This window comes from Takifugu flavidus, chromosome 1, assembly GCF_003711565.1.
Source record: "Takifugu flavidus isolate HTHZ2018 chromosome 1, ASM371156v2, whole genome shotgun sequence".
Taxonomy (NCBI): domain Eukaryota; kingdom Metazoa; phylum Chordata; class Actinopteri; order Tetraodontiformes; family Tetraodontidae; genus Takifugu; species Takifugu flavidus.
Genome location: NC_079520.1, coordinates 14,665,979 through 14,689,176, shown reverse-complemented (window position 1 = coordinate 14,689,176; position 23,198 = coordinate 14,665,979). Strand labels below are relative to the sequence as shown.

The following is a 23,198-nucleotide window of genomic DNA, read 5'->3' as shown; positions in this document are numbered from 1 at the left end:
AAGGACACTGGAAGATTAGAAGGAACCGTTCAGGGCTCATCTGATTATCTCAGTAATTCCTTCCCTTATGTTGCAAAAGACAGCAGACAAATTAAAAATTGCAAATGAGTATTTCAGTAAGGAAGTCTTTTATTTGATAAGGAATAAAATGACTGGATGTAAAATTAGAGTTCGGCCTAGGGTGGCGTGTTCTCGTCTGGGGAAAAGAAATGACAAAACCAGATTGTCTCAGTCAAAATGTGGATTTCTGGCAGCAGGTGGACAGAATGTGGGAGACAAAACCCCAAAATCTTAAGATTTCTTTTAAAATCCGCAGCTTTTTATTAGTCAGGCGCTTCTGATCCCCCCTCTGATCATGTAGGGTCAATGATGGACACGCAGCTTCAACACTTAGCAAACAACTACATGATAATAATTGAAGCAGCAGTGCGTTAAAGAGGAAATAAACCGGCCAGAAGGGGTCTTAGTACAAAAAGTGCTAGTGTGATAATTGACATAAAATATTTAGGAGGAAAATATGCTAAAAATATTAGGAAAAGGGGTTTTCAGGCTTTGTCACTGCATCCACACAAATTAAATTAGCAAGGACACAAATGAAAGTGTGAAGCCCCTCTCTGGGCTGAAGATTATTTAAGGTGGACAGAGGTTGAGCTGTAAATTGTCCTGTGGTTGAAAGGCTTACAGTCAGATGAGAAGAGTCATCTTGTAATTCTCAGCCCACAGTTAAACAAACCAAACCCACCATTGGCCGTGTGCTGCGTTCATGGTGGCGCTGCACGTCTGTGAAGGCAGCACCAATGCAGGACAGTCGCTGATGTCAATGAAACTGGCGCAGCACAAAATGGGTCGACACCTTGAAGTCCTCTGACATGGAAAGAAATTTGACTTGACGGTACAAAAAAAAAAAAGTTTTGTAGTGCTAGTCGGGGTTGTGTATTGAACGTCTGAAGTCACACGTGGGTACGGGACAGGCCACGACTAAGATCAGCCTCAGTGAACAGATGGCCGAGTTGAATCAAACATATCTGTGACCGGAATATAAAAACAGACTCGGGTTGATCGCTTTCAGATGGGTTGTTTGTACAGCACGGATGAAAGGCAGAGCTGGATTTCGAAGCTATGCACCCGCCGGCTTGCTTTACAGTTCTGAGTAGATGTAAAAATGACCTGAGAAAAGTGCCCTTCCCTCAGGAGTGATCATTCAGAAGATAAACAGACAACACAGTCAAACCAGGTTCAGTCTTTTGACACATCTTACAACATAAAATAATTATAATAACAATATCTTTCCAGTATTAAATAATCCTATACAAAAACACACACAAAACATTTGAAATGAGCGGCATCACTTCAGCCCCGTGGTCGACCACGTCCATTATGTCACTTTGATCGGCTTCCTTCCGTCCCTTCATGTCAGCGCAGCCCCATGCAGTACCGTCCACGGCTGTTCCAGCCTCCTCTCTCATAGATTTAGATGCAAAGCTGCACACATATTGTGAAATACAAACTCGACCGGTGACTTTTCGGAGTATTATATATTCTCGCGGTACTCATGTCACTAATGGGTTGGTAATGAGAGTAATACGTGGTACTGTGGGTGATAATAATGAGTATAATAGGAAATCATAAAAGATGGCTTGCTACTTGCTTAGAATCCGAGGAGCGGGCAGTTCTGCAGGAATAATGACAGTTAAACAGTCTCTGCAGTGTCAGGAGATCCCCTGGGGTCCTCTGCTCCTACCACTCACTGGTCAGTTTAGTGCTTTGGTCCCGTTTTGGTGGAGCTGGAGGGGGGCCTCGCCGCAGGGTTGCATAGCCTGAGATGTTGGCATGTTTGGCAGACTGGGAGTGTGCGTGGTGACGGGACAGAGTCTGCGATTGTCCTCGGAGGCCTCTCTGCTGCTGCTGCTGCTGTTGCAAGAGCTCCGGGGGAGGAGGTGGGAGGAGCGCCATGTCGTCCATGGTACCCACAGGCTCCATCTTAGAGGAGATGAGGTGGGAGGAGGTGAGCGAGCCATGGCGGGAGATGGACTTCCTCTTCAGGGTGCGGTTCAGGTCTTCCAGGAAGAGAGGCTTCAGGGCCAGGGAGCTCGGTCCAGGTGACTTGGGAGAAGTGGGGGGTACAGGAGAGGAGGAGGAGGAGAAAGATGGTAGGGAGGGAGGTGGGGTCTGAGACAGTGGGGGAGGAGAGAGGGGCTTGGATGTCATCTGGTCGTACTGGGCTGGGTTACTGGGCCGCCGGTTGGTAGCTGGCGGAGGGACCGCCCCCTTCTTTAGCGAGCTTTGTTTCCATGACGATGACAGAGACGTCGGGGCTGACTTGTGCAACTGAGGTTGGGGGTTCACCACAGCCACCTTTGGGGGTTGATGGATCTCGGACAGGTGGGGGGGAGGAGGAAAAAGTTCAGAGTCACTGGGAGGAGGGGGGAAGAAGTCTGGGGAGGAGTCAATCTGAGGGGGCTGGGAGGGGGGAGGCGGGGGAGGAGGCGATGGAAACTCAGTGGACTGATGGCTGGCCTGCAGCCCCTGGAGCGCCAATGGCAGGTTAGCCAAGTTCAGCTTTCCTGGCTTGGGGAGGGGAGCCGGGAGTCCCGAGGGATCGTTGGTCAGAGAATTTGATCGTGAAGAGGAGCTGGAGGAGGTGCTGGTCTGAGGAGCTTGACCAAACTTGCTGACCAAGCTCTCCACCTTCTTTGGCTTCTCGTCCTGGCCCTCGCTGGGGGAGCCGGTCCGGATGGAGGAGGCTCTCTGTGGAGTTGGTGGAGGTCCTCGCTTGGTGGATCCTGTGGATGAAGTAGAGGGCGATTTCTTGATGGGGGAGCCTGTCTTGGAGGAAGAGGAAACGGGCGGAGGAGGGAAGTCCTCCGCAGAGGTGTCTGGGGGAGGTGGAGGAAACTCTGGAGACTGTGGAGCACCACCTGGCTGCCATTTTGGTTTTGACTTAACAGCCGGGGGGGACTGAGGGGCACTTAACTTGGAGCCTTCCATGGAGTTGGAGGCAGACAGAGAGCAGGGGGCCGAGTTTCCTGGGAACTGATTCACAATTTGCTTGACCAGAGATGAGGTAGCTGCTGCAATCGATGTGGAAGAGGAGGAGGGAGACAGGGCCAAGTTTTTGGAAGAGAGGCTGTGCTGCTTTGGCAGAGTGGGAGGGGGCTGATTTGGGGAATGTCCCGTTGAGAAACTCTGCTGTTTTTTAATGGGAACGTGGCTGCCGAGGATCTCGGACGGCGATACAGGGGACAGGGCAACGGGGAGGGATGAAGGACCTGAGGGCTTTGGAGCTGTTTGAGGGGGCAGCCCCCCAGTGAAGGTTTTCGGCGGTGCAGGGGGGGGTGCGTTGTGAGAGGGAGGCCAAGAGGCGAGAGGAGAAGCGTCAGATAGAGGTGGAGGAGGAGGGCAGGTGTCCTCACCCGCTGGTGGAGTGAAATCGTATGCCATGTTGGGGAACTTCTTTGCCAGGAACTGTTGGAGTCCGGCATTGGAGAGCTGAGGACAGGAAGTGAGGTCGGGCTCTGGGGGTGGAGGCAGAGGCAAACCATTGATCTCCAGGTTATCAGGAGGAGGTGGGAGGTAGGACTCCTGCATGTCCTCCTCTGGAGGTGGTGGTGGTGGGAGCGTGGAGGGGTTTGACAGACAAGCCATGATGTCTGGCGTTTGCTCTGCAGAGGGAGGATGAGGGGACGGCGGTATCATCGAGGAGTCGCTATAAGACGCTGGGAGTGTGTTGTAACTGGCTGTGATGAACTGGTTGGCGAGGCCAGGCGTGGCAGCTCCTGCTGGTGGCGGCTGGGGCTGGTTCTGGTTCTGCAAGCGGGCCAGCGTGCTGTACTTAATGTAGGAAGCGGCTGCTACACTGACAACAGCCGGAGGAGGAGGAGGTGAGGGTGGCGATGGAGAATCCTCAGACGGGTCGAGACCATCGGGGTAGCTGTTCTGGGACGGCAAAGTCTGAGGCTGAGACAGAAGGACGGGCTGTGGAGAGACAGAGGGCATTTGGACCGGGATGGGCCTACTGATGGCATCGATCTTCATCATCTGGAAAAGAAGACACGAGGCAATGAGAACGGGACAGAGGCAGGCGTGGAGAAGAGGTGAACGGGAAGAAATGAGGGACGAGAGGACAGAAGAACTGTTACAAATCAGCAAGCTAATGTTTCTAAGCAAGCTAATGTGAAAGAAGCCAGGAGCATCCAGTGCAACATCACCATTTGCACAAATGCAGATTATTCTTCGTACATTCCAAAGTACTAGTCAATTAAAATGACTTTACTAATGCCCCACGCCAAAGTGTTAAAAGAAGGCCGTTCCAAATGTTAACAGTAATCATGCATGACGTAAGCATGACTGGTCTGCATAGAGATCATCTTTTATTCTCTGCTTTCTCTACATACATAGAGACGTGCCTCTATGTAGGAGAAACCCTGTACACCACAACAAACATCAGTCCTTTCATCTTATAACATCCAGAAAATAAAACCATCCACAACGGATCCGTAACAATTCTGCAATAAGTCCAGAGCGATGTGAGCACAGCTGCTACATTTCTATTAAAATAAGTTAGTAATACGATCCCAGGGCACTTCATCCAAAAAAACAACCAGTTAAGCATCTTAAAGGATGCTGCCAAACTGCGACTGGGCCTGTAACATCAGTGTCTGCCCAACCTCCACTTCCTCCTCCTCCTCCTCCTCCTGAGCAAAGAGGAACCCTCAAACGTCCCTTCACCTTTGAGCGCTGGCAGAGAAGCAGAAGGGGACCGATGGGAGAGAATGTTTGAAGACAGACAGAAGAACGTGAGACAGCGTGTGGTTGTGTGTGCCTGTACCTCTCCTTGTGTCCCTCTCCTCCACGCATCAGAGAATATGGAGCTGACGACGCTCTGGGAGCGGGTGTGGCCCGCGGACGCCATCTCAGACACCCCGCTGTCCGACTGGCTGGAGTGGTTAGACTGGGACTCTGGGATGACAGAACACAAACAACTTTGGTGATGTTTTAGTCTTAACAATAACGATCAATGCAACGGGCACATGGAGTTATCGTGGTGTTCCTTGTCTGCTGCATTATATTGTAATTACAACACTGTATATCATGAGAACTTGAACTATTGGATTTGCTAATATCAATAATCATAATAATTCTGCACCCACCTGGAAGGCTGGAGTTGCTGGATCCAGATTTAATGGAAGAAGAGGACAGGGAGGACCAGTCGTACGCTGCCTCTGTCTTTCTCATGGCATCCTGGAAGTTGATGTACAGCTGCTTCCCATACTGACACACACACAAACACAGAATTAAATATTATTAAAGGAAAACGTTAAATAATGTATTCCAGATTTACGAGATTATGTAAGTCTTAATTCAGACAGACAAATCTGACCAAATAAGTGAGCAAATGGTCAGAACACATTAAATCATTACCTTGGCAATGCGAATACTATTGATCCATTGTTGGAGGGTCCTGATGTCATCGCAGCAAAGGTACTTGATATACTGAGACTTTTTCTGGATCTGAGGATGCTACAGACACGTTAGTAACAAAGTTAGTATTCTTTTTATATTATTACACGAGTGAACAATCAATAAATGAATGATCGACATTAATATTCCCTTGTGTTTTAGGTAAAAACGGCTCTTCCAACTTTACACCACTAGATGGCAGTGTAGGGCAGTGTAAAGTCCGTACACCATCGCTAGTAATTTACAGACTTGACGTGCAGACTACTTCAGTGTTTATCTGGGGTGGGAATTTGATCGTGGAATAAAAGCTTAAATCAGGCAAAAATGGGCATTCTGACTATAGAATACAACAAATAGTTGCACTTGAGTGTCAATGTAACCCACAAGTTTAGAGAATCAGTCACTGTCTTCAAATGAGAGGAGCTATCAGCCATATCCCCGTCTTGCTACTGCTACAAATAACATATGTGTTTAGTCAAACCTGTTTGTGTATTGATACTAATCTATTAAACAGGTCTTCAGATCCCTGGTCCATGTATATATACCTTCAGGACCATGCAGTAATCTGTAGGAGCCTTGTATTTGCTCTTGTAGTCCTGGCCAAGGTAGACATTGACATGATCAAGCTGCAGAAAACACACCAGGTCTCTGGATGCCTGAACAAAAACAAGGAGGAATTAGCTAAATATTTTGGCTCTTCAATGATTAAAATGTTGACACTTGGTCTCATTCATATGGTGCTTTATCACAAATGTTACCTCCAACTGTGCAAATGACCTTATTGATGTCTCCTGTTTTGAGTTAACAGTCAACGTGACCGTATAAAATTGCCTGATTTTAAAATTCACAGTGGTCAGTTAAATGTAGCGGTATATTGTGACGACATTATAAACCTCTCGGTGGTACCTGGCTTCTGTTGGGGACTTACTACCAAATATAAATATATATTGATAAGGGTTATATTCTCGATGTTGTCCTTCCATTGTATAGATGCTCACCTTGGCTTTTCCTTTGGGAACATAGTAAATGCCAGAAGCCCTCAGCAGGAAGTATCGCTTTTTCCATGATTTCTTCCCATCCTCCTTCAGCCATAACAATCCTTCCATCTCTGGAACGGAGACAGAGCTGCCGCCAAAACACTCCTGCCCACACACACACACACACTTTTAAACAGCAAACAAGCACAAGGATACTAAAAAACAGTTGACTCATAATACAATGAAGGGCTGTTTTTTTACAATTACATTCCATTTTCCCATTTAATTTCCGATGAAGTTGGGATTTTAAAATATATTTCAAGACCCTTTTAAACCCATAAAATTCTGAGGAGAATATATTAAGGGAAGAAAATAAAACAAGCCAGCAAACCTCCAGTAGAGCCTCTTTGTTTCTTTCAGTCATCTCACACGTCTCCTTCCGCCCCAGCAAATAGTTCTGTTGCAGACAGGAAGCACATGGGCCAGATTAGCATTATTAAATCATATTTAGCTTGACTCACACATGCTGCCTCTCACTGAACGAACATCCTACCTGTGGGTTTTTGAACACAGCATACTTCTCGATGCGTTCAGTGAACATCAGGCGGTTTTGGCTGTCTCGGGTCCAGTTTAACAGATTCTCCACGAGGTTCTCATGATCTTCGAAAATGCGCTCTGAATGTTAAATTTGTTAAAAAATGTTAAATTTTTACCTGGCAGCCACAAGGCAATGGTTGTGCACATTTATGTATGTTGGCCTCCTTTCTTAACCTGATAAAGGTTAAGAAACCTGAATCTGCTGACCAGCATTCCGTGTTTTAAAGGGTTTGATTTGTAAATGCAAAAAAAAAAAAAAAAAAAAAAAGCTCCAGTTTTCTGAGCATGGCCAAACAAGCTACACTTTCATACAAGGCTGTACGGCAGAAGCCCCGAAGATGTAGGTTAGATCACATGCATCACTGCACTGGACCTACATACACGGTGTGTGTGTGTGTGTGTGTGTGTGTATAAAGTCAAATCTGAAGTACAGTTTGTCCGGGCAAACAAACGTCTCCCTCCCTCCCCTATCCCAAGGCTGGAAACAAGGGTAGCGTGTACGTGTGTAAGTGCAGATCTGTGTAGTCTGATAGCCGCAGCACACCGTGCTACCTACTAACTACAGTACATGAGGATGAAAAAAGGCTGCAGCAGCAGATTCTGAAGGTTTTTTGATGCAACACAGATGAAAACAGCATTTGTGTAATTGCATTTACCCATCTGCAGCTCTGAGAGCGTTTCCACCAGTGACCAGTCTGCACTGTAGCCGGAGTGAGATTTCTCCAGTAGGCTGTCCAGAACCTTCAGAACAGGAGACACAGTTAGCAGAACAATGACGTACTTTTAACCAGACTAATAAAGAGGAGCTCGATTCACTATAAATATTAGACAGTAAAGCTAAGTCAAAGCTGTCATGGTATTACGGTGTCCGTGTGACTCCGTGCAGGACACAGGAGTCTTTCTGTACTCCACCTGTAGAGACTTGGCAGCCTTACCTGTCTGACCGTCTGCCTCTCATCCACCATCATGGTTTTGGAGCTCTCGTCGGACAAATGGACACGGATCACCAACTGAGAGAGACGATAAGAGGGAGGCGACGGTGATTTAAGCTCTTACTGCAAAGTCAGAACATCTCTGAGCTCCATTTTCTGCAGAAATAACTGAATTAAAAATATTCTGGGACTCTTGACAGACGCTGAGCATCTGGTGGGAGGAATATTACCGGTAGTCCCTTCTTCTGTACAGAACAGACCGATGTTTCTGGGATTCTGTTCAGATTTAACGTTCAAATTCATCCGCTTTAACTCTGTGCGGCCTTTCAAAGACAATGTTCTATCACTCTATAGATTTCAGTGGGATGAAGTGATGGTGACCCCTGCGTCCAGAGGCAGGTCTGACCCACAGTGGCATCACATTCCACAGAAGGAAACTGTTCAGAGAAGTCTTCACATAATGTTCAATTCATGTTAATCTACACAATCCAAAAATAACAGGTTGACAAATTATTCCAGCACAAACAGGATCAGTGTACGGATTTAATATCGACAGGTAGCTGGATTCCCCTTCTGTGTGTAATAAATCCAGACTATTAATCCAGAATCTCTGCGAGGGATTGGGGCCTGATTTAAGGAAGTCATTATGTTGAGTGCTCTCTTTCACTCAGTGTGTGTGTGTGTGTGTGTGTGCGCGTGTGTGTGTGTGCTAGAGTTATGACCCCAGCTGTCACCGAGCAGAGCTTTCATTGCTGAGTAACAATGACCTGACCCATAAACCTGGACACACAACTCCCAGTTTTCCAGTTTTCCTCCACTGACCTTTTTAACTTGGGCCTCCTTGATCTTCTCCAAAGCAACTCTGATATTCTCCGCCTTGAGTTTGGCAGCCTGCTCCTCCTAAACACGCACATACAAACATAGTGAGCGTAAGCAGACAGCATCGGCAGACACGTTTCCTCTGACAGCACTTTCTAGAATTTACAGTCACGCACGATCAGTGAAAAAGTCGGCACCCACCTGAGTCCTCCAACATGCATTCATTCTCTACTGACGGTCGAATTTTCTTTTTAAAAAAATGAAAACTTATGTGTCTGCTTGAGTAAAAACATCCCAAAGATCTGCAGCTTCTTCAGGGTCCTTCTGCAGCAGCTTTTGCTATGTTGATATGTGCCAGGAAACCATTTTATTGAACGATGGAATAGTAAAGGCAACCACACAGCCCAGTTCTGAACACAACACACATGTTCTGTCAACACAGCCCCGTCTGCTGACAATGACAAAAACCTCCAGCTTCTTCATTTCTTCACAGTCTTCATCATCAACTTCTTGAGATTATTAGGGGATGTTGGTAGATTGATGCTCCAAAGCTACATTACACTCTATTTCTCTCTTTTCCTTCACTGCACACTGTCACGTCTTTGCCACTGCCGACCACGACCCGGTGAGATGGAGACGACAGGAGAAGAAGGCTCAGGCTGATTTCTTCTGACAACTTGGCAAAGAGCAGGTCTGATCTGCAAAGTCAGCTGCGAGCAACGTGAAGAGGCGACCGGGCCAAAAGTGTGGATGAGGGAGCAGAGGTAGCCAGCTTTACCTCCGCGAGAGCAGAGCGCAGGCACGAGACCTGAAAACAAAAATAAACCTGGCACAAAAGCCCTCAGAGGACGGAGGAAAAACAAAACTAGCCTTGTCTGATACTAATCTGACTGTTGCCTAGACTGAGCGGTCCAGCACCCTGACTGGCTGGCTGGCTGATTCCAGGTGCAGCTGTCTTCCAGGTGAAAGGTTACGCCACTGACAAACGTCCAGAGCTGCTGCTGAATCCAGTGAGAGACGATACCTCCTCCTGTCACATCCTCCCCGGCAGATCGAGGCAGAAGCAGTGAGAGGAGGCGGCAGGGAAGCGGCGCTGCTCAGAGCTTGGGGGGCGGAGCTCTGCTGCTTTGCCCGCTTCCCCACGAGGAGGCCGTGATCTGTTTATAATAATATTATCCCCTGGCTCCTCTCTGAGCCCTCCCCACCTCCATTTTAAATTTGCTTCGATTTGAATTTTGCATTCACACTGGTTTTTGCAGGTCGCAATTATTAGAGATTTAAAAGTAAAAGCACCAATAAAAATGTGCCGCAGTGACACATTAGAGTGTAATCTGTTAGGGGAGGCACTAATATCAACGCCACAGCTGTGTGGATCTAATCCGTCTGTTATCTGTAGGATCTAATAACTAGTTATTATCCAATGAAGTAGCACGTCACTCATACTAAAAGCTCAGCAGAGAAAAAGACCTTTGGGGCTTTGCAAGATGGCAAGAAACAAACAAACAAATATAAATAAAACAACATCCAGTTCAATAATAAGGTGGGGAAACCACAAGTCACCCGTAGACTATAATGCTAAGATGTTGAGCTGTTGATCCCATTGCCATGATATGATTCATTCAAGTATACATTTAAAAGGATTATGACACATGACTTTAATCTAAAGACAATATCCACTGTACCATCTGTATGTGATAATCTAATGATCTTAAATCGGCCTCCTATAAAGCTCTTAATGATGATTTTTAAAATTCAGCATATAAAATGTTGACTCCTGTTGTGTTGCTCCAGTGCCTCCCACAGCTGTCTATACTGTCACTTGCAGCAAAAACAAATTCCATCCAAATGGATCCGACCTACATTATAGAGCTGCTAATATTAGCCCCCAACCAGGGAAGATTCTCCTGCCTTTGAAGTCACAGCCAGTGGGGCCCTTCTGAGCTGCCGTAGGCTCGAAGCAAAGTGGAGCAATGAGACTGATACAGAGGCAGCAGAAGTGGGACAGCGGTGTGTGTGTGTGTGTGTGGTGTGTGTGTGTGTGTGTGTGTGTGTGTGTGTAAGGCATTTAATGCAGAGGCGGCGCAACACTGACACAGCCAGAATATGTCACAGTCATGACTGTAAACATTAGTGCATACATAAATACACATACTTACACACACTCACACACACGCACACACACACAGATCATTTTTGTTATGAATCACAACTACAGTAGGATTACACTATTAGGCTATAGCAGCTGTTTTGCAGCTGTCTGACTTTAAGCAACTGGACCCTCAATCCTAAATTCATTATCCCCCACTAATCCCACCCCCCTAATACGCTGCTGGTCTTCCAGTGTTAATGTTCACTTTTCTTGAGTGTCATGGCCGTCATTTGGCCGTCCCTCCCTCTCACGGAGGAGCCGTCCACATGGCGGCATTGCTGTTACAAAGCCTTCGCCCTCGATGCTACAAGGTCAAACACCATCGGCCTCCTTGGGCGCCAGCAGCAACCCCCTGGGTGGGATGTTGACTAAAGGAGCTGGGTTCTACAGCTGGGGCTAATCAAAGGAACATTTCAGAATACTAAAATGGGTCTGGACAACCAAAACTTGGGATAATATTTTCACTGTTTAATATACAGCTGACAAAAAGGAGAAGGGTAAACTATGGCCTCACTTTGGTAATAATGATGGCCGTCTTTATCGGAGATCTTGTGCTACATTACATTAGCACTAGCAAGCAGGTGTCTGCATCGCTTAAAACTGCGACAAATTTTACCTTAAAGACACAGAACAGATTTTAGTGTCCTTGTGTTTGTGTTTGTGTGTGTGTGTGTGTGTGTGTGTGTGTGTGTGTGTGTGTGTGTGTGTGTGTGTGTGTGTGTGTGTGCGAGAGAGAGATGGACTGAGGAATCACCTTTTTCTGCACCAAAGACGATTATCTCTGTAGATCCGGCACGTTTCTCAAGCATCCAATCAAACTGCCTGATCCCCACAAACGTCCAATCAATTCACACACGCAGATCCAATCAGAATAAAGCCTCCTGACTTACTTTCTATTTAATACCGTCTTCCCCCAAATAAAACTTTGACCTTAACCAATGAGAAGCCTAAAGCGTGGCAGGATCACAGAGGAAATTACCCACAATACAACAGAAAAAAACATTATGTCAGATGTCAAACAGAAATCCTGAAAAAAACCCTCATGTTCGAATGCATCATTGCATTACTGTACACTTCACATGCACAAACATGCTCATCACCACCACCAACAACAACAACAACAACAAGTTGTAATCAGTCCCATCATTGATTAGTGCTAACTGGCTCCAAGCTGATCCGTTAAGCTCCATAACTGCACCTGGCTGAGCTCCCAACAACGATTACTAAACAGAACAATCAGGGCTGATTAACCACAACCCAACAGATTACTGATGCACAGTCTGACCAGCACCAACACCGAGGACAATGCTGCAGGTTTCTGGGCAAAAGGTTCACGTAACTAAACAGAGGCTTCAGTAAATCATGATCTCCTTCAGACCAGCACAGGACTGCAAAACAGAAGGTGTCGCTGTGGACTGATCCAAGCCTAAACCAGTCCAGGTACTGGGCTGCTGTAGCTGGTTCAGAGTTGTCACACACATTGTAGGCACATTATCATTATTATTGCTGTTTGGAGCTGGTTCCATGCATGATCTGGCTAAAAAAGAGGCAGGCATGCAGCTTAGATAGTGGCTAGTTCCAGTCTTGTGTGTTATATATCAAGAACAGGCTATACTTTTAGTTTTCTGAGCTGCATTTCCACTCAGCAGTACATTTCATTATTAGATCACACTTGGAAGAGTCTCAAAGGTAGAAGAGCACAGATGCATTATCTTGATACCACTTACAAATTTTGCTCATTTAATTGAAATTAATTATAAAACATGAAACTGTAGCATCTGATGAAAATGCAGACTGGTTCTAAAGCACATCAAAACCAAAGTTACCACCAGAACTGCCTGAGCTGGAAAGATTTAAGAGGGTTTTATAAAAGAAGGAAAGAGGGATTAAAATGGAGGGCAGCCATGTTATAGTGATTCAATTCAAACACATTCACTGACTTCTCATTTTGGGAATAAAGGGAAGAGATTCCATGCAGCAGGTTGGGGGGGGGGGGGGGGGGGGGGTGTCATGCAGTATTGAAAAGAGTGTCACCTTGGTCAGCAGGTGTGAGGGTTTTCCTGCTATGTTTCTCAGAATCAGAGAGGTTTCCTTGTCCAGATAGGAGTGCTTTAAACAGACAGACAGAGCGAGTCCCAGTGAGTGAATCTGCTGCTGGAGGAACTGGGAGAGTTTAGCTGAAGCAGTGGTGGTGAAGCAGAGCGCAGCGGCACAAACACAGCAGACCTGTGAAGGTGAACTGAGAACGTGATTAACAGATCACAGTGATAACACCTATATTAACCAACAATCAGTAACCCCCCCCCCCCCCCCGGCTTTTTAACAAAGATGAATATTTGCTATATTGGGATGGTTTCCTTTTTATTTGAAATTCCTTTTTTTGATTATGTTCCTTGAATGTACTGATGCTGTGAATTCCAAAGGCATTTGGCCGAACATGTGGCTTTGCTGAGCTGTGCGTAATCCCACCAATGTGCACGTGTGACAGTGCTGCTAGTCACCTTATCCCCGCGAGCACGTTACTGTTTAGCACGCAGGAAACGACGCTGGCTCCCTTTTTTTACACTGACTAAAAAGTAGCACTGGGTCACATATATTTAATTTATTGATCGGCGCATTATTATTTTCAGTGCTGCTACAAAACATATTTAGAGTATTTCATCTTGGTGCGTATGTGCATGTGTGTGTTTCCATCACTAGAAACCATTTTATAGAAAGCACCGAGTTTTTTTTTTTAATAACTACAGATTAAAAATGATATTTAGGTCAGACACACAGATGATTACAGGCAGCCAGCTTTTCCCTTTGGCCAAGTTGTGACCAGCAATGACACGTGCGTGGGCGTGCACGCTCCTGTCTGTGTGTGGGGGTTGGGTCACCATTAACCGAGCTGCTGACATTCAGTGTATGTGCATCATCCACAGCAGAGCAGGGTCAGCCGGAGGTTTTAGCCTGGGTATTAGCACACAATATTAAACAACATAACCCGTAACATAGATTTACGGAGAAATTTGTGACACTAGAGAGCTCCACTTCCATGAGGCCACTGCTGCGGATATGAAACTATGATGCTGTGATTACATGCTTGGTCAAGCACTTAAATCTCCATCTGTTTGTCTTATAAACGGTTAAAACACAAAATCGCATCGTTATCCACACATTCCCATGCTAATAAAGTCAGGAGAGGGCTTTTGAAAAAAAAAAATTCCATGTTTTCAGAACATTTAAAATCTATTTTCACTCAAGACATTATGTTCCAGTCCATCTAAAATGAGCTGCTTGGTCAGTTGACTGTAAACTGTGTTAAACCGTGTTAAACTGCATTAAACCTCAGGCTCTGTCATGATGAAATTAGACCCATGAAGCTGAATGACTAAACTTTCCACATCATCCTCCGACATTGTTTTAAATTTAAAGGTTTCTATTATATTTTAATTTGGAACAAATGTTGACATACGGTAAATTTGTCCAAATCATTTAAACACAAATGCATCTTATTTTCAGTGATGCACCTGGGGCAGAATTATCATAAGTGCAGACAAAAATATGTGGAACAGCATTTGAGCAAATATTGAATGTCACATTTATTGTTTAGAAAAGAAAAAACTTGCATGACAATCTCATTTGATCCAATTTTATAATGTTTCTATCTCCAATCTGTAATTTTTCAAGTTGGTAACGGTGCTGTACTGGCGGTGGCCGACCAGTTGATATTAAACTAGCTAGCCTTAAAACACACTAGAAAGACATGAGAGTATGAAGGTGTTCTGCTGATTTTACTGCAGCACATGTGTGGGGGGAAAAAAGGATGTGAAACTTGCAATATTTAATGGTTTTCAGCAGAAATTTATCATAAAATGTGATCTGATCTTCAATTCACAAAAAAACATCCTTAAAACCACAGGATCTGTTTGCGATTGCTCCGCACAAGAAGAATACGCATTTGCTTCACCAAAAAGAGCTTTCAGAAGATCTATCATAAAAAAGGGTTGATTTACACAAAGCTGGAAAGTGATTTCAAAGACTTTAGAAATTCACCAGTCCACATTTATACAAACGACCTACAAACTGAGACCCTTTGGGACCGTGGCTCCTCTAACAAGAGGAAGAAGGAGACCAGTCAAAGCCACCCCCAAGAGCACATCAGCCTGCATTCAAGGTACGATGAAGTCCCAAATGTATTCATAAAATCTTCAGGAAAACTGAAAGTCTGCAGACGTTGGTGACACAACAGGACAATAGCCAAAACAGACTATTGAACGAGTGTTTTCACCAAAGACATGAAAGATCAGCTTTTTAGAGCCATTCGTACCCAGGACTTAGATGAAGATCATATCACACTTGATGACAAATGAATGCAGAAATCCACAAAATTCTGAAAAGGTTCACATACATTTTCCTGCTGTGGACGTGTGACATGTTGACACTTCAATATGTCGAAATGCACGTTACTCTGATACTGGATACTCTGATGCTGTTGAACAGCTTCATGGATCATGTTGTGCTCCTGCTCTAACAGCTTTTTCAACATAATATGAGACTATAACAAATCCTACCAAGATTTTAGCTTTCTGCAAACTTTTTGAAATAAAAATCTCCCCTGCTCAGCCTTAGATGGACTAGTCCATTTCCACAAACCTAGCGCGTCTGATCTCTTTTTCTTTGCGTACTTTTAGACTTTTAGAGTTCCAAAGACTCCATCGCAGCAATTCCCTGTGTGGATTCTTGGTCGCCGTTCATTTGGCGGCTCTGAACTCTTGTGGTTCTAATTTGGCCCGTTCTCTCGCTTGCTCAGATTTACAGCAGCACAGAGCAAAGTGGAGCGATAACCCAGATTTCTGCTCAACAAATTTGTGTGTTTTTTTCAGGTTTCCTGTTCAGACTGAACGACACCGAGGCCAATAATCTTTAAGGCTAAATGAGGACATACAAATACAAAATGGGACAGTTGTGTTGTTAAAAGAAGCGATAAAAATGGCTTGTGAGAATCTGCTGACAGAGGGAAGGAAAAACTTCAGCGAGGCTCTCAAATTCTGTCACCAAATTTGGTTGTTTCACAGCAGTTTTAAGGTTAGAAAGCCATCTATAACTCCACAAGAATGAATGGCATGTTTGTTTCTAAGAGCAGTGTGACACTCCAGACTCTACTGGAGAGCATTAACTTTGTCCACATTTAACTTTGTCAGTATTTTTCCAGCTGCTGTGAACCTCTGATTCCTTCATCTTGCAGTTATTTATCGATTTTTCCTAAGGTAAAGTGAGATTTGTGCCAGGCTGTTGAAATCATTTGTGTTAGGTTCACAGGATGTAACAACACCCAGACATTTGCTGCCTTTTAACAGGAAAAATGGGATGAGAAATGTAAATTCATTGTTAGAAATGAAAACGTACCTCCAAGCTGTGATGACCTGCTCCAGCTGAAGGTACCAACGTGGACTGCTGAGCGTCTGATTCACTGGAGTGAAGAACACTGTCCAGTGAGTCCATGGAAGAAGCCGAGTTGACAGAAATCCCAGAAGCTGAGGTGATGGAGGAGCGTGAGGAGTGGATGAACGTGCACACCTGAAGAGACACGATAAGGTGGAGTTACGAGCAGAACAAAGCTTGTTTCAATCAATAAACAAAGAGGTGCGAGTTCTCAATGTGGACTCCAGTCGCTCAAATTTGGCAATATCTCAATAAATGAACAAACTGAATACATCCACATGAACAAAACTGAATCTGCCATCATTTGATCTTTGTCGAGGTAACTATATCACTCGGCTCATGTTTGTCAGGTCCTTAAAGATCCCTGTTTACCTCATGTTCACTGACTGTGCCGACTGATCCCGTGCGGCGATGCTGGCGCTGAGATGATCCGGACCGCCGGACTGTGGCCGACGTAGACGAGGCGGAGCTGAGAGAGTGTGAGGAAGTCTGCCGAGCAGCTTCATCCATGCTGAGAGAGGCCTGAGGAGTGGGACACGCAGGTGAAATCACACAGCTAAATCTGTGGGAAGCCTCCGGGCCCAATCATCAAGCTTCCTTTGATCAGAAGCAGCAGATATTTTAGATGCAGCTCACAAGCTTCACTTTCCACAACCACGGAATGTTCATAATCGATTCATTTCCCTGGCACTGACCTAAGATCTGACACTGCCCCTTAAGGATGGGCTCAGTGAACAGATCCAATTACACTCTGCAAATTTATACTTGTGAGACCAACTTTGGTTCACTTGGCCAGCAAAGTGGGTAGGTTCTCAAGCTAGTGCCACTGTAAAGACAAACGGTTTTATTCTATTTTAATATATATAGATATATGTATGCTCAGCTCCTGGACCACAACAGCAACAAATATTTTGGCCCCCATCCATCTACACATTTATACACTGTACCTTCTCCAGCTGGGCAGTGATGTCATCGAGGCTGAAGTTAGAAGCCAGAGCTGGTTTCCCATGATGCCCTGTGGCAGCTCTGATGGTTCCAGCTGGTGACGCTCTGGTGCTGCTGCTGCTGCTACTCGCCCCGCTGCTGCCGCCACCCCCACTGACGCTGTTACTGCTGCTTCCACTGCCACCCCCACCGCTGCTGCCCCCTCCTGGCTGCTGCTGCTTGCTGCTGCGGCCTGCCGGTGGCTTCTGACGGACCTGGAGACCAAAACTTTCTGTCATTGTTTTCTCTACACGGCACCACATAATATTGGGAGAGGATGCGACCGGGTTCTGATTGATGCATAGTTTTTTATTTACTGCCCAAACAAACATAGCCCTTATCTGAGCTGATTTATTTTTAATGTCCTTTAACCTGAAAAGCAATTTTAGAGCATTCCGAGATTCTGTGACCTGAGACATGCTATTTGTGCACCTTGGTGTCGGTCAGCCCCAGACGGGCCATGCTGCTGTTGGGTTTACTGTTGATGGTGCTGAGCTCTTGTTCAATGGAGGAGAGATCAGCCATAAGAGCATCTAAGTCGACATTCTCCCCTTGATTCAATGCCTCTGCAAACACCCAGAAAGTAGAACATGAGAAAAAGACAAGAAGCAAGTGCAGCCAAATACATCACAGGAAGTAGGAATTAAACATGCGTCTGACCATTAATGTTATAGATGGAGAATCTGTAAGAGAAGTTGGCCATGTTTGTCTCCTGTCTGAGTGGGGCCTTCTGTTGGGATTGAGGTTGTGCCGGACGCCCGTCATCCAGACTCTTGACAGACGGAAAAACAAGAGGAAAGTGTGCAACACAGTTTGCTTCACTGTCGATATACCACAAACTCCCAGAATACTGGGACACCTGACATTCAAACCACCCGTCCTGACATCAGAGTACCTGTGTGAGTTTGTCCAGTTCTCCCAGCCAGGCTCCAAACATTTTATCAAGGTCCTGGTCCTCTTTATCACTGTCCTCCTCCTCCTCTTCCTCCCTGATGTCTACTTCCTCATCTGACAACTGATCCATCTTCAGACAGAGAAACAAAAGCACAAAATAAAAGACTGAAAGACAAACGTGTCAATTTGTGAGTTATTAGCGCTGCCTAGTGGCTATTAGACTGGATATTATTTAATGTGTCTATCTGAAGACAGAAAAGAAATCATGAAATCCAATGATTTATTTTACATGTCACTATACAGTAGATATGTAATATCAATTTTCAAAGTACTGACAGATTCGAGTAATATAACTAAATTGAAATTGAAACCAAAGAAAGTGTTAAAAAAAAGACAATGGCTAAAATCACACATAAGTGTAACACATCAGGTAGTTATGAGAAGAGTATTGTTAGTCATCCCTTAGAAGGATGCTCCTGACATGTAGTGAGATTAAACACTGTGGTGAGATTGAAAGAGCTGTCAGGCCATCAGGCAGAGGACTGTAGTGAGTCTGGTGAGGGTGGGGGACTTTTAAACATCTGCCAACATGCCCGGGTCCCTCTGTCCAAGGAAGCAGACCACAGGGTTCTAAAGGAAGTCTCCAAAAGCCTGAAAATATCGTCAGGTGATCTCCAGCTGACTCTTGGTACTGCTGCTGTAAAAGTGCTTCTCTGATCAGGAGGAGCCTGAGACAGAGCTGAACCTTCATGGGAGGTGTGAAAGTAGGAAAGCTTTGCTGTCTGAGGGAAACACCAAGGCCGGACGGACAATTGAATTATGTTCCTAGAACCCATGAGTCTATATTTGAATTATTTGGACACCAGAACAGAAAACATGTTTGGCGTGAACCAAATACAATATTCCAGCTCAAGAACATCATCCCATCTGTGAAGCGCGGACGTCTCAGGGTGTGGGGATGTGTTGCTGCAGCAGAATCACCATCAGACTCCACCGTGAATTCTCCCGAGCATTGGGGGTGCTGAGGAACACGTGAGGCCGTCTTTAAAAAATGGAGAGTCCTGGAATGACTGAGTCAAATCCCAGGTCATGATGGCATTAAATGCTCTGACTGGTTGCACATGCAGGAAACCCCTCAAACACCTCACAGCTGCAACAATTTTGCATTGAGGAGCGGGACAAACAAACCTTCCTCACACCGATGTCAGAGTTGATGCTACAAGAAGCATCTCAGCGAATCTCGGCCAATAGAGCGGTGACTAGGGGAGTAGATCAGGGGGTAGAGTCCTAAAGCTTTCCTTGGTTAGAATATGCATTGCTATTAGTAGCTTTTATTTAATGTGTAAAACAAGGCTTGGTTTTATTGTTTGTCTGCAGTTCAATAATTCCCCCCCAGAGATAAATGAAAACAAGATTAGACATCAATATGTGAACATTTTTTGTAAAGTACTGAATATTTGATGGGCTGTCCTAGTTTTTTCCCATGGTTAACGGTTGAACTCATCCTCTTCCATTTTGTGTTTTGTTTTCTTTTGATCCTTTCATCCTTCCCAGATCTCCACCCTGCTGACCCAACACTTTTGTAGAGAGAATGTGCTATTCCTGTGTAACTGTTGGTTGTCACCCCTCTCTCCCTCCATCTCTGGGGAGAAACAGCCAGCCAACGCACATGCAAAATTAGAGAGCACAAACTGAGGCGCAGACACATGCACGCATGCAGGCACGCATGCACACACACGTAGCCTAAATGACAGACCTTGCTAACCACAGAGATCTAATTGAAGCTGCCCCCTGTGTGTGTGTGTGTGTGTGTGTGTGTGTGTGTGTGTGTGTGTGTGTGTGTGTGGTGTGTGTGTGTGTGTGTGGTTAGGGAGGACTTATGAGGGACTGGGGTGTGTTGTGAAAACTCTCACAGCTGCGCTCCCATACAACAATCTACTGTTTCCACCTAATGGATTCTCTTGCCAGTCTAACCAGTCTGAATCAGAGATAATTACCTTCAAGTTGCATTTGAACTCAGAATGTTTTGACTCTGAGCAGAATACAGATGTAAAAATGCTCCGCCCAAATCTGCTGCCCTCCAATTAAACATTATCCAGTTCTCAGCTCACCCGAGCATGGCAACCGAGCCGCGTGCACCTTGTGATGTTTCTCATTTCATACTTATTTTACTCATTTACTTCTTGCACTTCCCAAAATTCAGGCTGCTGGAAATAATTGTGTTTGCGTGATCAGCCTTTTGTCAGGGTCGGTTTGCTACAGCTAACCTTTACAGCGGCAGAATGAACACTGCGTGCATTAAATGGATCATTGTGTTATCGTGCTAGTTGCTCTTTAGCTCAGCTTCCAGTTCAGAGTCCTATCAGCAGGAGCTCTGACACAGCAAGTGGTGGAGTTATGCGTGTGTTTCCAAAGTAAACAGCAATTACTGTACTACAGTCAGACTCCTCCTGAAATACTGAAACCTTGCAATCATACTTCGATCCTTCATTCCTCCCACGTCTTTCACTCTTTTCTCTCCAAACACAACCCAGCTCTTCCTCCCTGCTCCTCCTCACCTGTCGCATTTACTGTTTTCTTGCTCTTGAGTCAGAGTACAGCTGTTGCCATGGTGCCACTGAACAGTGGTCTGCTACCAGACCACCATCAGACGACTCGAAACTTCTTAAGCTCACTCCCTAAACTCACTTCCAGCACTGTAATGTTGAAATAATCCAAGTTTGCTGTTTCCCATAAAGGTAGAATAGAATTTTTTATTTTTTTTACCTCGCCATGAGATGATTGTGGCAATGTGATTTATTCTTGATCGACATCCAAAAACTATTGATCAATCTAGTCAAAGGTGATCACTGATGTGTATAAATAGGTATAAAACAAACATGATTTCAACTTTATGAAGACAACATGATTCCAACTTTATATAAAACATTGTACACCTTTTCAAGCTTTATTAGGCACACATATAAACACTACCTAAGATAAATGTAAGATATATGGCCATATAATTTAACATAGAAAATAGAAAATCAAAGAGTCACTGCTGAAGCTTTGGGAATTTGAATCTGACAAATCAATGGGCTGCTAAAGCCGTGTGGTTCAGGACGTTTACCTTTGCCTTCAATAGGTTGTGTGTTGCATCAGCAGGAACCAGCTCAGTTACAGTAAATCTGACACACACTAATGAAGGGTTGGGTTTTGTGACTAAGAAGTGAATTCAAACCTGATGACTACCAGTCTTTAAACAGAAGACACTGTTGGCTTCAATGTGAAACTGCTCCCAAAATAGAGTGTTTATTGACAAAGTGAATATATCAGTCCCATGAGAGACGATATAATCTGTCCACGTCCATCATGACCGATGAGGGGGTTATGGGGTGAACCTATAAACTGTTAACCTATGCACTATTCATCCAGTAGGAAAAAGAACCTCTGGCATTATTAGGTAATTCACAGCTTCATTGTTGTTCCAAAATAGCTGAACAGAAAGTACCACAGAGGAAGAAAAAACAGGCACAGGAAGCAGAGGAGGAGTGAAGAGTTGCATGCTGATCCAGCAACAATATCACTTCCCCTGGGACGAAACGGGAGATTACATCATTTTCCTTGTTTCTCTGCCTCATAATGACATCTGCTTGGGTTTCTCAATAGCAGGAAGGGAGATGTACACAACATGGAGGGTAGAGATTGTGCGTTACCCTACTCAGCTGCGTGCTGTTGTGTATTACAGCAGTTGTACACATTGCCTTTGCATCGGCTCTGCAGCTTTAGACCTACGCAAAATTTGGTTTTGTTCCATAGATGGACAGAACGGTAAGACCAGTACTCTCTGATTACCAGTTTTAAAGGGCAGAGAGACCGTAGGAAGCAAAAGCAGGACCTTCCCCTCTTAAGGGGATAATACGTGCTTAAATAACCCCAGAGTAAGCACGTGTTTTGATTATTATAATCTCTACTACTTGAACTGGTCACATCATGAATGTGTTTGGTTTAATTCATACCTGACAAGTTAGGTACAAACATTGATTGATAGAAAAATGCCATTCATATCGAACAAAAAAGAATTGGTACACTTTTAATATTCCTACCACCGTATTACTGCTTCATAAAAATATATTCTGCTTAATTTTCATTCTGGTTTTCCCCATGTTCTATTTTTGGTCCATTATACTTTGTTTTGCTTCCACTCAGAAGAGTTATCCGAGATCTTTAATGTGAGTTTTCATTGTTACACTGATGACGCTTGAGTGTGTTTATGTGTAGCAGCTGATGTGATCGGTACTGAACCCTTAAATAAAACGGTCCCTCCCTGAGCTCCCTGGGGTATTGGCCATGTGGTAAGTCCCAGCGTCTACACAGCTGCTGCGGTTTTATGACGATCAAGCATGAAATTCATTAATATTTTATGTCCTTAAATAAGGAAGCTTATCTTTACTATTGTGTTTATGTGGCCATATTCTAAAATCCCCTAAGAAACCTTCATTGAATTGAGGAAAAACTCATTTTTGATTTGTTTTTGTTATTATATTTGACAGATATAGCATCAATAAATTATGGATAAGATTAAGCCTGACCTCTCACAACCCAAAAACACAGGGCCTCTGATGGCGTCAGTGCAGTAAGTTGTTTTTTTTGACACACCTACATTAAACAGATAGTACAGGCAACGATAGTTGACCGATTATTTTGCACGCCATCACAACCCCAAAGCAAAGCCAGTATTAATCTGCTGTTTTAGGAGCCTTAGCTGGTTTTATGGGTGTTTTGGAAGCTGCAGGGATCTGGCTGGGCAGTAAAGTCTGCCCAGCAGCTCTATTAATACGAGAAATCTGCTGCAATTCAGACACAATGTGCACAATATAGTTGTAATAACTGGAAATGAAGATACAGTGAGACAGTAATGAATATAAGCTGGTCTTTCATCACACATCGGAACCACAAATAGAGAATCCTGCTGATGAC

The 23,198-nt window shown here is 44.7% G+C and overlaps 1 protein-coding gene across 3 annotated transcripts in view; it reads right to left on the bottom strand.

Moving 5' to 3' along the window:
- Positions 1-111: 111 nt before the first annotated feature.
- The window catches only part of LOC130531019 (ras-associated and pleckstrin homology domains-containing protein 1-like), a 31,757-nt gene continuing 8,670 nt past the window's right edge, over positions 112-23,198 (bottom strand). For 2 of the 3 annotated variants that reach the window (XM_057042740.1, XM_057042824.1), the window contains 18 exons: positions 18,241-18,369; positions 18,006-18,117; positions 17,778-17,911; positions 17,309-17,560; positions 16,734-16,883; positions 16,326-16,496; positions 12,969-13,043; positions 8,789-8,866; positions 7,970-8,044; positions 7,691-7,775; positions 6,991-7,112; positions 6,829-6,894; positions 6,459-6,602; positions 6,006-6,116; positions 5,422-5,520; positions 5,151-5,271; positions 4,829-4,959; positions 112-4,038 (listed from right to left, as the gene is read on the bottom strand). In XM_057042740.1, coding sequence (XP_056898720.1) covers positions 1,738-4,038; positions 4,829-4,959; positions 5,151-5,271; positions 5,422-5,520; positions 6,006-6,116; positions 6,459-6,602; positions 6,829-6,894; positions 6,991-7,112; positions 7,691-7,775; positions 7,970-8,044; positions 8,789-8,866; positions 12,969-13,043; positions 16,326-16,496; positions 16,734-16,883; positions 17,309-17,560; positions 17,778-17,911; positions 18,006-18,117; positions 18,241-18,369 — 4,356 coding nt within the window. In that variant the 3' untranslated portion in view covers positions 112-1,737. The remainder of the gene's footprint in view (positions 4,039-4,828; positions 4,960-5,150; positions 5,272-5,421; positions 5,521-6,005; positions 6,117-6,458; positions 6,603-6,828; positions 6,895-6,990; positions 7,113-7,690; positions 7,776-7,969; positions 8,045-8,788; positions 8,867-12,968; positions 13,044-16,325; positions 16,497-16,733; positions 16,884-17,308; positions 17,561-17,777; positions 17,912-18,005; positions 18,118-18,240; positions 18,370-23,198) is intronic. The other variant, XM_057042911.1, reaches the window with a different exon arrangement.